At 52.3% G+C, this 13,903-nt stretch overlaps 1 protein-coding gene across 1 annotated transcript; it reads left to right on the plus strand.

The window, feature by feature from the left end:
- Window positions 1-979: 979 nt before the first annotated feature.
- On the plus strand, window positions 980-12,219 carry EIF5A (eukaryotic translation initiation factor 5A). The gene is made up of 6 exons (XM_056510447.1): window positions 980-1,091; window positions 3,985-4,156; window positions 6,975-7,079; window positions 10,500-10,631; window positions 11,134-11,201; window positions 11,857-12,219. The coding sequence occupies exons 2-5, from the start codon at window positions 3,992-3,994 to the stop codon at window positions 11,194-11,196; spliced, it is 465 nt and encodes a 154-aa protein (XP_056366422.1). The 5' UTR covers window positions 980-1,091; window positions 3,985-3,991; the 3' UTR covers window positions 11,197-11,201; window positions 11,857-12,219.
- The last annotated feature ends 1,684 nt before the right edge of the window (window positions 12,220-13,903 follow it).

Genomic DNA, 13,903 nt, shown 5'->3' on the forward strand with positions numbered 1-13,903 from the left:
AAAATTTGGGGATTTTTTTAAGGCACCCCCAAATTTTTTTGTGTTTTTTTTTTTTTTTTGGGGGGTAGACCCAAAAATTTCAATTTTATTTTTTCGGGGCACCCCCAATTTTTTTTCTTTTTTTTTTTTTTTTTCCTTTTTTTTTTTTGTTTGTTTTTTTTTGTTTTTTTGTTTTTTTGTTTTTTTTTTGGTGGTTTTTCCGGCACTTTTGGCACCCCCCAAAAAAAGTTTTGCTGTTTTTTTGGGGGGTTCGATTTTGGGTCTCCCCATCCCCCTCCCCTGTTGTAAATAAAGATGAAGATAAAACAGCCGTCACTCCGAAATTTGAGGAATTTTGGGCGAAAAATTGACGAGATTCCCAAAATTTAGGGGTCACACCCCAAAATCGGGGGGTGGGGAGGGGATTTTGGGGTGGGGGAGGGGGATTCACCCCACCCCCAATTCGTGGCTCGATTTTGGGGGAAAAATCCCCAAATTTTTGCTGCTGCTGCGGCCCCTTTAAGGACAAGCCACGCCCCTTATCGAGGCCACGCCCCCTCTCCTCTGATTGGCGGATCCGCGGAATCGCCGCCTCTGATTGGTCGAGAGCCTCGCGCACGCGGCGGGTGGGGGGGGCCACGTGAGCTGCGGCGGGCGGCGCATGCGCACTAATGAAACATCAAAATTTGCATAAATTTGCATAATTCCCCAGCGCTCTTAAGCTCATTTGCGCAATGAGCGTTGCCATGGCAACATCATTGCGCAAAAGGCGTTTGAGGCCTAAACCGCGTGCTCCAAATCTCGCGGCGCGCCTCAGCCAACTCTCGCGAGAGGAGAGCTGAGAGCAGGAACTCTCGCGAGAACACGGGCAGGGCAGCGCTGCTCGGCGCAGCAAATCTCGCGAGATCACGCTGGTGCGGCCATGCAGTAACTCCACCCGGCGCGGTGCGCATGCGCAGTGAGCCCCGCGCTGGGCCCCGCCGCTCTGTGCGCATGCGCAGTTCCTCCCCCCCCCCGCCTCAGCGCGGCCGCGCAGGCGCAGCGGGGCCCGGGGGTTGCAGCAGCTCCAGCGCGGCGGCGGCGGTTCGGGTTCGGGGCTCGCGGGCTCGGGGGTGAGTGAGCGAGCGCGGAACCTTCTCCCGCCGGGATCCGAGCGGCGGCCGCGGCCCGGGGACAGGGCGGGGAATCCCCGCGATCGCCGCCGGTGCGGCCGCGGCGCCGCGTTCCCCCTCAGGCCCGGCCTAGGCCGCGGCTCCCCTCCCCCCCCCCCCCCCCGGCGGCGGGGCCGCGTGGCGGCGGCGAGAGCGCGAGACACCCGATAAATAACGGGGGGATCCCCCCTCAAACCTTGTGAGGAACCGGGTGAACCCCCAAATTTCCTACGAGGAACTGGGGGAGCCTGAAAAATCCATTTAAGGAAGTTGGGAACCCCCCGGTTGTCCATATAAGGAACTGGGGGGACCCTCGAAATTCCATATAAGGAATTGGGGGGACCCTGGAAAATCCGCATAAGGAATTTGGGGACCCCCGAAAATCCATATAAGGAAGTTGGGGACCCCTCGACTCCATATAAGGAATTGGGGGACCCCCGATTCCATACAGGGAATGGGGGGACCCTGGAAATTCCATATAAGGAATTGGGGGATCCCCCCTTCACCCCTTATAAGGAATTGGGGGACCCCCGAAAATCCGTATAAGGAAGTTGGGGACCCCCGCCGCTCCTTATAAGGAAATGGGGAACCCCCGTCGCTCCTTTTAAGGACTTGGGTACCCCTCCGACTCCATATAAGGAATTGAGGGATCCTCGAAATTCCATATAAGGAAAATGGGGACCCCCACCACTCCATATAAGGAACTGGGGAGCCCCCAACTCCATATAAGGATTTGGGGGGGGCTCCTATAAAGAAGGGATTCCCCTCCCCATATAAAGTGTGTGAGGACCCCCCCCAAAAAACCCCAAATTTCACCCCCACGACCCCCAAAATTCCCTTGAAATCACCCCAAAACCCCCCCTGGCCCCCCCAAAATTCCCCCCCACACCCTCCACGTGTCACCTCCCCCCCATCCCAGATTTGGGGTTCCCCTGTGACCCCCCCCCAGTTCATTTTAGGGGTTCCCAGCCTGTTTTTGGGCGGTCCCCAAACCCTTTTTGGGGGTCTCCAACCCCCCACCCCCATTTTGACCTCCCCCAGTCCCTTTTTGGGATCCTGCCCCTCTTTTTTTTTTGGGGTTCCCCCACCCTTATCCCCCTTTTTTGGGGGTTCCCTGCTCCTTTTGGGGTCCCCAACTCCATTTTTGGGGTCCCCAACTTGATTTTTGGGGTCCTGATCCTCCTTTTCTGGTTCCCCTGAGTCTTTTTTGGGGTTCCCCATTTTTGGGGTTCCTTTTTCCCATTTTTGGGGTGTCCCCAACCCCTTTTTGACCTTCCCCATCTCTCCCTAACTCCAGATTTTTTGGGGTCTCTGCCAAATTTTGGGGTTCTCCACCTTCTGACCCCCCAAATTTTGGGGTTCTCCACCTTCTGACCCCCCCAAATTTTGGGGGTCTCCACACCCTTTTGACCTTCCCCTTCCCACTTTCCCCTCCAAATTTTTGGGGTCCCCTGACCTTCCCCACCCCCAAATTTTTTGGGTTTCTTCCTGACTTTCCAGATCTTGGGGTTCCCCACCATTTTTGGGGTTTCCACCCCCTTTTTGGGGTTTTCAAGTGTTTTATTTGGGGTGTCCCCAACCCCTTTTCAAGCTTCCCCTTCCCACTTTTTTCTCAGATTTTGGGGTCCCCCGACCTTTCCCACCCCCCAAATTTTTTGTGCTTCTCCCTGACCCCCCAAATTTTGGGGCTCTCCACTCCTCACCCCCATTTTTGGGATTTCCACTCCCTTTTTGGGGTCCTTAGTTGCTTTTTTTGGGTGTCCCCAACCCCTTTTTACGCTTCCCCTTCCCACTTTACCCCCAAATTTTGGGGTCCCCCGACCTTCCCCACCCCCCAAATTTTTTGTGCCTCTCCCTGACCCCCCAAATTTTGGGGTTCCCCACCCTTGACCCCCATTTCTGGGGTTTTCACCCCCTTTTTTCAGGGTTTTAAACTGTTTTATTTGGGGTGTCCCCAGTCCCTTTTCGAACTTCCCCTTCCCACTTTCCCCTCCAATTTTTGGGGTTCCCTGTCCTTCCCCACCCCCCAAATTTTTTTTAACCCTGCCAAATTTTGGGGTTCTCCACCCCTGACCCCATTTTTGGGGTTTTCACCCCTTTTTGGGGTCTTCAAATGCCTTTTTTGGGGTGCCCCCAATCCCTTTTTAAGCTTCCCCTTCCCACTCTACCCCCAAAGTTTGGGCTCCCCCCACCCTCCCTGACGCCCAAATTTTTTGAGGTTCTTCCTGACCCCCCAAATTTTGGGGTTCCCCACCCTTGACCCCCATTTTTGGGGTTTTCACACCCCTTTTCCAGGGTTTTTAAGTCTTTTATTTGGGGTGTCCCAATGCATTTTTTACACTTCCCCTTCCCACTTTACCCCCAAATTTTGGGGTCCCCCAACCTTCCCCACCCCCCAAATTTTTTGTGCTTTTCCCTAACCCCCCAAATTTTGGGGTTCCGCACCCTTGACCCCCATTTTTGGGGTTTTCACCCCCTTTTTTCAGGATTTTAAACTGTTTTATTTGGGGTGCCCCCAGTCCCTTTTTGAGCTTCCCCTTCCCACTTTCCCCTCCGATTTTTGGGGTCCCCCGACCTTCCCCACCCCCCAAATTTTTTGTGCCTCTCCCTGACCCCCCAAATTTTGGGGTTCCCCACCCTTGACCCCCATTTTTGGGGTTTTCACCCCCTTTTTTCAGGATTTTAAACTGTTTTATTTGGGGTGTCCCCAGTCCCTTTTCGAACTTCCCCACTCCGATTTTTGGGGTCCCCCGACCTTCCCCACCCCCCAAATTTTTTGTGCTTCTCCCTGCCCCCCTAAATTCCATCTCCCCCGCCCCCATCCCGGTTTTTTTTTTTGGGAATTGCCCCCCAGAGAGGCGATGGCCGACGACCTGGACTTCGAGACGGGGGACGCGGGCGCCTCGGCCACGTTCCCCATGCAGTGCTCGGCGCTGCGCAAGAACGGCTTCGTGGTGCTCAAGGGCCGCCCCTGCAAGATCGTGGAGATGAGCACCTCCAAAACCGGCAAACACGGCCACGCCAAGGTAGCCAGGGCCCCGAAACCCCCCGGAATTCCCCCAAAAATTCCGGGTGGGAATCGCGAAATCGCCGCGGAAATCCCGAAATCCAAACCGGAGTTAGCGCTGAGTGAATGCGTCTCCTAAAGAGACTTTTCCAGTCTCTGATCGCCCAAAAATCCCCAAAAAATTGGGAATTTGGGAATGCCAAGGTAGCCACGGCCCCAAAATCCTCCGGAATTCCCAAAATTCCGGGTGGGAATCGCGAAATCGCCGCAGAAATCCTGAAATCCAAACCAGAGTTAGTCTGGAGCGAATGCGTTCCCTTAGGAGACTCTGAGAGCATTTTCTGAGCTCTGATCCCTCCAAAAATGAGCCAGAAACCCCAAAACTGGGAATTTGGGAATGCCAAGGTAGCCAAAATCCCAAAATCCCCCAGAATTTCCAGAATTCCGGGTGGGAATCGCGAAATCGCCGCGGAAATCCCGAAATCCAAACCGGAGTTAGCCCAGAGTGAATGCGTCTCCTAAAGAGACTTTTCCAGTCTCTGATCGCCCAAAAATCCCCAAAAAATTGGGAATTTGGGAATGCCAAGGTAGCCACGGCCCCAAAATCCTCCGGAATTCCCAAAATTCCGGGTGGGAATCGTGAAATCGCCGTGAAAATCCTGAAATCCAAACCGGAGTTAGTCTGGAGCGAATGTGTTCCCTAAGGAGACTCTGAGAGCGTTTTCTGAGCTCTGATCCCTCCAAAAATGAGCCAGAAACCCCAAAACTGGGAATTTGGGAATGCCAAGGTAGCCAAAATCCCAAAATTCTGGGGAAACCCCAAAATTCCGGGTGGGAATCGCGAAATTGCCGCGGAAATCCCGAAATCTCAACCGGAGTTAGCGCTGAGTGGATGTGTCCCCTAAGGGGTCTCTGAGGGAATTTTCTGAGCTCTGATCCCCCCAAAAATGAGCCAGAGACCACAAAATTGGGAATTTGGGAATGCCAAGGTAGCCAAAATCCCAAAATCCCCCAGAATTTCCAGAATTCCGGGTGGGAATCGCGAAATCGCCGCGGAAATCCCGAAATCCAAACCGGAGTTAGCCCAGAGTGAATGCGTCTCCTAAAGAGACTTTTCCAGTCTCTGATCGCCCAAAAATCCCCAAAAAAAACCTAAAAATTGGGAATTTGGGAATGCCAAGGTAGCCACGGCCCCAAAATCCTCCGGAATTCCCAAAATTCCGGGTGGGAATCGCGAAATCGCCGTGAAAATCCTGAAATCCAAACCTGAGTTAGTGCAGAGTGAATGTGGTTACACAGACCATTCCCAGGGCTCTGATCCTCCAAAAAATCCCAAAAAAAACCCCAGAATTCAGGAATTTGGGAATGCCAAGGTAGCCAAAATCCCAAAATTCTGGGAAAATCCAAAAATTCCGGGTGGGAATTGGAAAATCGCCGCAGAAATCCCAAAATCCAAACCTGAGTTAGCCCCGAGTGGACGCGTTCCCTAAGGAGACTCTGAGGGCATTTTCTGGGCTCTGATCCCCCCAAAAATGAGCCAGAAACCCCAAAATTCAGGAATTTGGGAATGCCCAGGTGGCCAAAATCCAAAAATTCCCCAAAAATTCCGGGTGGGAATCGCAAAATCGCCGTGGAAATCCTAAAATCCCAACTGGAGTTAGCCCTGAGTGAATGCGTCCCCTAAAGAGACTTTTTTAGGTTCTGATCTCTGCAAAAATCCCAAAAAAATCCCAAAATTCAGGAATTTGGGAATGCCCAGGTGGCCAAAATCCCAGAAAAATCCCAAAATTCCCATGAAAATCCCAAAATCCCAACCCGAGCCAGCCCTGAATGATCTCGGTTCTTGTAGAATCTCTCAGAGTTTTTTTGGGTTCTGATCCCCCCAAAAATCCCAAAAAAATCCCAAAATTCAGGAATTTGGGAATGCCCAGGTGGCGAAAATCCCAGGAAAATCCCAAAATTCCTGGTGGGAATCACGAAATCTTTGTGGGAATCCCAAAATCTCAGCCCAACCAAAAGCTTTTCTAAGGCTCTGATCCTTCCAAAAAATCCCAAAACTTTGGGAATTTGGGAATTCCGGGATTTCCCAAAAATCCTGGGGGGGTCCCAAAAATTCGGCTTTTAATCCCAAAAATTTGGGTTTTGATCCCAAAAATCTAGATTTCAATCCCAAAAATTCAGGATTCAATCCCAAAAATCTGAGTTGTAATCCCAAAAATTTGGGTTTTGATCCCAAAATTTCCCTTGAAATTTTCTCTAAATCCCAAAATTCCCGCTCGAATCCCAAATTTCCCCCCAAAATTTCGCCTGAATTCCCCAAAAATTCCCTTGGAATCCCAAAAGGGCTCCCAATGCTCCCAGTATGGCTCTGACCCCACTCCCAGTGCTCCCAGTGTGGCTCTGACCCCGCTCCCAGTGCTCCCAGTATGGCTCTGACCCCGCTCCCAGTGCTCCCAGTAAAGATCTAACTCCATTCCCAGTTTTCCCAGTGCTCCCAGTGTGGCTCTGACCCCACTCCCAGTGCTCCCAGTACAGCCCCAGTGCTCCCAGTAAAGCTCTAACTCCATTCCGAGTTTTCCCAGTGCTCCCAGTATGGCTCTGACCCCATTCCCAGTGCTCCCAGTAAAGCTCTAACTCCATTCCCAGTTTTCCCAGTGCTCCCAGTGTGGCTCTGACCCCATTCCCAGTGCTCCCAGTAAAGCTCTAACTCCATTCCCAGTTTTCCCAGTGCTCCCAGTACAGCCCCAGTGCTCCCAGTGTGGCTCTGACCCCACTCCCAGTGCTCCCAGTACAGCCCCAGTGCTCCCAGTGCTCCCAGTAACCCCAGTTCCCCCCAGGTGCACCTGGTGGGCATCGACATCTTCACGGGCAAGAAGTACGAGGACATCTGTCCGTCCACCCACAACATGGACGTGCCCAACATCAAACGCAATGACTTCCAGGTGAGACACCTGTACAGGTAACACACCTGTACACACCTGTACACACCTGGGATACACCTGGGATACACCTGTACACACCTGTAACACACCTGTGATACACCTGTACACACCTGTAATACACCTGGGATACACCTGTACACACCTGGGATACACCTGGGATACACCTGTACACACCTGGGATACACCTGGGATACACCTGTACACACCTGTAACACACCTGTGATACACCTGTACACACCTGTAACACACCTGGGATACACCTGTGATACACCTGTACACACCTGGGCACATCTGTCCGTCCACCCACAACATGGACGTGCCCAACATCAAACGCAATGACTTCCAGGTAACTCACCTGTACAGGTAACACACCTGTACACACCTGGGATACACCTGTACACACCTGTAACACACACAGACACACCTGTAACACAGACACACCTGTAACACACCTGGGATACACCTGGGATACACCTGTAACACACCTGGGATACACCTGTACACACCTGGGCACATCTGTCCGTCCACCCACAACATGGACGTGCCCAACATCAAACGCAATGACTTCCAGGTGAGACACCTGTGATACACCTGTAGACACCTGTAACACACCTGGGATACACCTGAACACACCTGTAACACACCTAGGATACACCTGTACACACCTGGGATACACCTGTACACACCTGGGATACACCTGTACACACCTGTAACACACCTGGGATACACCTGTACACACCTGTAACACATCTGTCCGTCCACCCACAACATGGACGTGCCCAACATCAAACGCAATGACTTCCAGGTGAGACACCTGTGATACACCTGTACACACCTGTAACACACCTGGGATACACCTGTACACACCTGTAACACACCTGGGATACACCTGTACACACCTGGGCACATCTGTCCGTCCACCCACAACATGGACGTGCCCAACATCAAACGCAATGACTTCCAGGTGAGACACCTGTACAGGTAACACACCTGTATACACCTGGGATACACCTGTAACACACCTGGGATACACCTGTACACACCTGTAACACACCTGGGATACACCTGTACACACCTGGGATACACCTGGGATACACCTGTACACACCTGTAACACACCTGAGATACACCTGTACACACCTGGGATACACCTGTACACACCTGGGCACATCTGTCCGTCCACCCACAACATGGACGTGCCCAACATCAAACGCAATGACTTCCAGGTGAGACACCTGGGATACACCTGTACACACCTGTGATACACCTGTAACACACCTGGGATACACCTGTACACACCTGTAACACACTTGGGATACACCTGTACACACCTGGGATACACCTGTACACACCTGTGATGCACCTGTACATACCTGTGCGCACCTGGGATACACCTGTACACACCTGGGATACACCTGTACACAGCTGGGCACATCTGTCCGTCCACCCACAACATGGTCGTGCCCAACATCAAACGCAATGACTTCCAGGTAACACACCTGTACACAGCTGAGATACACCTGTACACACCTGTAACACACCTGGGATACACCTGTAACACACCTGGGATACACCTGTACACACCTGTACACACCTGGGCACATCTGTCCGTCCACCCACAACATGGACGTGCCCAACATCAAACGCAATGACATCCAGGTGAGACACCTGTACAGGTAACACACCTGTATACACCTGTGATACACCTGTAACACACCTGGGATACACCTGTACACACCTGTAACACACCTGTACACACCTGGGATACACCTGTACACACCTGGTATACGTCTGTACACATCTGGTATACGTCTGTACACACCTGGTATACGTCTGTACACACCTGGGATACACCTGTACACACCTGTAACACACCTGTACACACCTATACATACTTGGGATATACCTGTACACAGCTGGACCTGGTATTATTTGTCCATACCTCACCTGTCTGTACTTGTCCATACCTGTGTGTCTCACCTGTCTTACCTGTCCGGTTCACCTGTGTCACCTGTCCCACAAGTGATTGGGATCCAGGACGGGTACCTGTGTGTCTCACCTGTCCATACCTGTCCATACCTGTCCCATCTCACCTGTCTCACCTGTGTGTGTTACCTGTCTCAGCTGTCTTCTCTGTCCATACCTGTCTCACGTGCAGCTCATTGGGATCCAGGACGGGTACCTGTGTGTGTTATCTGTGTCACCTGTCCATACCTGTCTCTCACCTGTCTCTCGCCTGTTTCACCTCACCTGTCTCACCTGTCTTACCTGTGTGTGTTACCTGTCTACCACCTGTCCCATCTCACCTGTCTCACCTGCAGCTCATTGGGATCCAGGACGGGTACCTGTGTGTCTCATCTGTCCATACCTGTCTCTCACCTGTGTGTGTTAACTGCAGCTCATTGGGATCCAGGACGGGTACCTGTGTGTGTTACCTGTCCATACCTGTCTCACCTGTCCATACCTGTCTCACCTGTGCAGCTCATAGGGATCCAGGATGGGTACCTGTGTGTCTCACCTGTCCATACCTGTCTCACCTGTGTGTGTTACCTGTCTCAGCTGTCTCCTCTGTCCATACCTGTCTCACGTGCAGCTCATTGGGATCCAGGACGGGTACCTGTGTGTGTTACCTGTCTCACCTGTCTTACCTGTGTGTGTTACCTGTCTCTCACCTGTCCCATCTCACCTGTCTCACCTGTCTCACCTGCAGCTCATTGGGATCCAGGATGGGTACCTGTGTGTGTTACCTGTCTCACCTGTGTCACCTGTCTTACCTGTGTGTGTTACCTGTCTCTCACCTGTCTCACCTATCTGCACCTGTCTCACCTGTCTGTACCTGTGTGTACCTGTCTCTCACCTGTCTCACCTGTGTGTGTTACCTGTCTCACCTGTGTCACCTGTCTTACCTGTGTGTGTTACCTGTCTATCACCTGTCCCATCTCACCTGTCTCACCTGTACAGCTCATTGGGATCCAGGACGGGTACCTGTGTGTCTCACCTGTCCATACCTGTCTCACCTGTCTCACCTGCAGCTCATTGGGATCCAGGACGGGTACCTGTGTGTCTCACCTGTCCATACCTGTCTCACCTGTCCATACCTGTCTCACCTGTACAGCTCATTGGGATCCAGGACGGGTACCTGTGTGTGTTACCTGTCTCTCACCTGTCCATACCTGTCTCACCTGTTTGTCTCACCTGCAGCTCATTGGGATCCAGGACGGGTACCTGTGTGTCTCACCTGTCCATACCTGTCTCACCTGTCTCACCTGTCTCACCTGTACAGCTCATTGGGATCCAGGACGGGTACCTGTGTGTGTTACCTGTCTCACCTGTCTCACCTGCAGCTCATTGGGATCCAGGACGGGTACCTGTGTGTGTTACCTGTCTATCACCTGTCCCATCTCACCTGTCTCACCTGCAGCTCATTGGGATCCAGGACGGGTACCTGTCGCTGCTCCAGGACAGTGGGGAGGTGCGGGAGGACCTGCGGCTGCCAGAGGGGGAGCTGGGCCGGGAGATCGAGCAGAAATACGACTGCGGGGAGGAGATCCTGGTACTGGGAGCACTGGGAGGGACTGGGATGGACTGGGAGGGACTGGGATGGGACTGGGGGACTGGGATGGGACTGGGATGGAATGGGAGGGACTGGGATGGACTGGGATGGGACTGGGATGGACTGGGATGGACTGGGATGGACTGGGATGGACTGGGATGGGACTGGGAGGGACTGGGATGGATTGGGATGAACTGGGATGGGATAGGGAGGGACTGGGAGGGGAGGGGGGTGGATTGGGATGGACTGGGAGGGACTGGGATGGGACTGGGAGGGACTGGGATGGGACTGGGAGGGACTGGGAGGGACTGGGATGGGACTGGGAGGGACTGGGATGGGATTGGGATGGACTGGGATGGGGTTATGGGGAACTGGGATGAACTGGGGAGAGTCTGCGATGGAACTGGGAGCACTGGGATGGAACTGGAGTGGGACTGGGATGGACTGGGCTGAACTGGTGTGGACTGGTGTGAACTGGTGTGAACTGGGCCGTTCCCCCCAGATCACGGTGCTGTCGGCGATGACCGAGGAAGCCGCTGTCGCGATCAAAGCCATGGCCAAATAGGGCAGGTGGGCGGGGACATGACCAAATATGGGGAAAGGGGCGGGGACATGACCAAATATGGGGAAAGGGGCGGGGACATGACCAAATATGGGGAAAGGGGCGGGGACATTACCAAATATGGGGAAAGGGGCGGGGACATGACCAAATATGGGGAAAGGGGCGGGGACATGACCAAATATGGGGAAAGAGGGTGGGATATGGCCAAATATGGGGAAAGGGGCGGGGACATGACCAAATATGGGGAAAGGGGCGGGGACATGACCAAATATGGGGAAATGGGTGGGGACATTACCAAATATGGGGAAAGGGGCGGGGACATTACCAAATATGGGGAAAGGGGCGGGGACATGACCAAATATGGGGAAGGGGTGAGGCCATCGCCAAATATGGGAAGGGGCAGTGCCAAATAGGGCAGGTGGGTGGGGACATGACCAAATATGGGAATGAGGCAGGGCTATGGCCAAATATGGTCGGTGTGGGCGGGGCCATGTCCATATATGGCACGTGGGGCGGAGTTGGGGGGTGGGGATCACTGCGGGTCCCCATTTTGGGTCCCTGTTTTGGGTCTGGGGTCTCTCAGGTCCCAATTTTGGGTCTGGGGTCCCAGTTTGGGTCTGGGGTCTCTGTTCCCGGTCCCAGCCCCTCCCCCTCTCTCCGCAGGCCGGCGCTCCGGGGTCGGGCCGTGCCCCTCCCCCAACCGCAGCCGCGGGGGGGGGAGGGGAGGTGGGGGAGGGGCGAGGTGGGGGAGGGGCGACCTGGAGGGGGGAGGGGCTCGAGCTCCGGGGGGGCCGCCCCTTCCCCCCCCCCCCAAATCCTCTCCCTCCCCCCAAACTCCGCGGTGGGGGAGGGGCCCTCGGTAAAAGGGGGGGGAGGGGCGACCCCAGGCCCCTCCCCCCTCGTCGCTCCTCCCCCACCCCCTCCCCACGCCCCTCCCCCACCTCCCCCCTCGCCCCTCCCCCCACCCCCCTCGTTGGGGCCTCGCCGGATCGGAAATAAATAAATAAATAAATAAATGATTAACGAGGGTGGCTAATTAATTAATTAATCAATTTGTGGCAGCGGTTGGGGAGGGGGGGAGGGGTGGCCTGGCAGAGTCACCCACGGTGGGGTCACTCAGAGTGGAAACGTGCTCACAATGACCCCAAAAATGGGAGAGAGAATTTTGGGGGTCGCTCGTCTCATGCAGTGCAAAATTTTGGGGAAAATCCCCCCAAAAAATCTCCCCAAAATCCACCCAGAATTCCTCTAAATCCCTCAAATCCTCACAAGATCCAGCAAAATCCATCCAAATCCACCAAAATTCCACTAATTCACCCAAAATTTTCATGAGGACCCCCAGGGAATGAAACACCCCAAAAAAATCCCCAAAAAAGGGGCAAAGTTTAAAAATAATGGTGAAAATGGGGTAAATAAAAAAAGAGAAAAAATAAAAATGTGCTGGAAATGACCCCAAAAATGAGAGAGAGAATTTTGGGGTTCGCTCGTCTTGTGCAGTGCAAAATTTTTGGGAAAATCCCCCCAAAATCTCCCCAAAATCCACCCAAAATTCCTCCAAAATTTTAAAATCCCCCTAAAATCCATCAAAATCCCACTAAATCACCCAAAATTCCCCGCAAAACACCCCAAAATCCACCAAAAAAATATCAAGAAAGTTCCAAAAGAATCCAAAATTTCCCAAAAATTAATTTTAAAAAATTTGTAAAAATACCCCCCTCAAAATCTGAAAAAAGTCCCCAAAATTTTCCCCAAAATATCCCAAAATCCCTTGAAAAAAATTCCCAAAAACCCCCTAAAAAAATTCCCAAAAGTCCCAGGAGTGTTCCCAAAAAATTCCCAAAAATTTGCCCAAAAAATTCCAAAAAGTAGTTTTAAAAAAATCCCCAAACACCATCACAAAAATTTACCCCCCACCAAAAAAAATCCCAAAAATCCCTCCAAAAAATCCACAAAAATTCTCAAAAATCCCCCAAAATCTTCTAAAAAAAATTTCTAATATTAAAAAAATCCCCAAAAATTCTCAAAAATCCCCCTAAAAAATCCCCCCAAAAAATCCCCCAAAATCTCAAAAATTGCCTAAAAATCCCCCTAAAAATCCCTCAAAAAAATCCCCAAATATTCTCAAAAATCCCTCCCTCAAATCCCCTTGGAAACCCCCAGGTGATATCACCTGGAGGGAGGACGGGATGTGGAAATACAAAGACTATTACAACACCTGGTTTTCACACCTGGCCCATTAACAGGAGATATCTCCAGAGATAAGATTCACTGCCACACCTGGTTTTTAATAATGGCCAATTAACAGCAGATATCTCCCACTGCCACACCTGTTTTTTCACACCTGGCCCATTAACAGGTGATTTCTCCAGAGATAAGAATCACTTGCACACCTGGATTTCAACAATGGCCATTAACAGGAGATATCTCCCACTGCCACACCTGGTTTTTCACACCTGGCCCATTAACAGGAGATATCTCCAGAGATGAGAATCACTGCCACTCCTGGTTTCTAACAATGGCCATTAACAGGAAATATCTCCCATTACCAGACCTGGTTTTTAACACCTGGCCCATTAACAGGATATATCTCCAGAGACAAGAATCACTGCCACACCTGGTCTCCAACAATGGCCATGAACAGGAGATATCCACAGAGATCAGGATCCCTGCCCCATTTGGTTTTTCACACCTGGCCCATTAACAGGAGATA

Source organism: Oenanthe melanoleuca, chromosome 25 (genome assembly GCF_029582105.1).
Source record: "Oenanthe melanoleuca isolate GR-GAL-2019-014 chromosome 25, OMel1.0, whole genome shotgun sequence".
Taxonomy (NCBI): Eukaryota; Metazoa; Chordata; class Aves; order Passeriformes; family Muscicapidae; genus Oenanthe; species Oenanthe melanoleuca.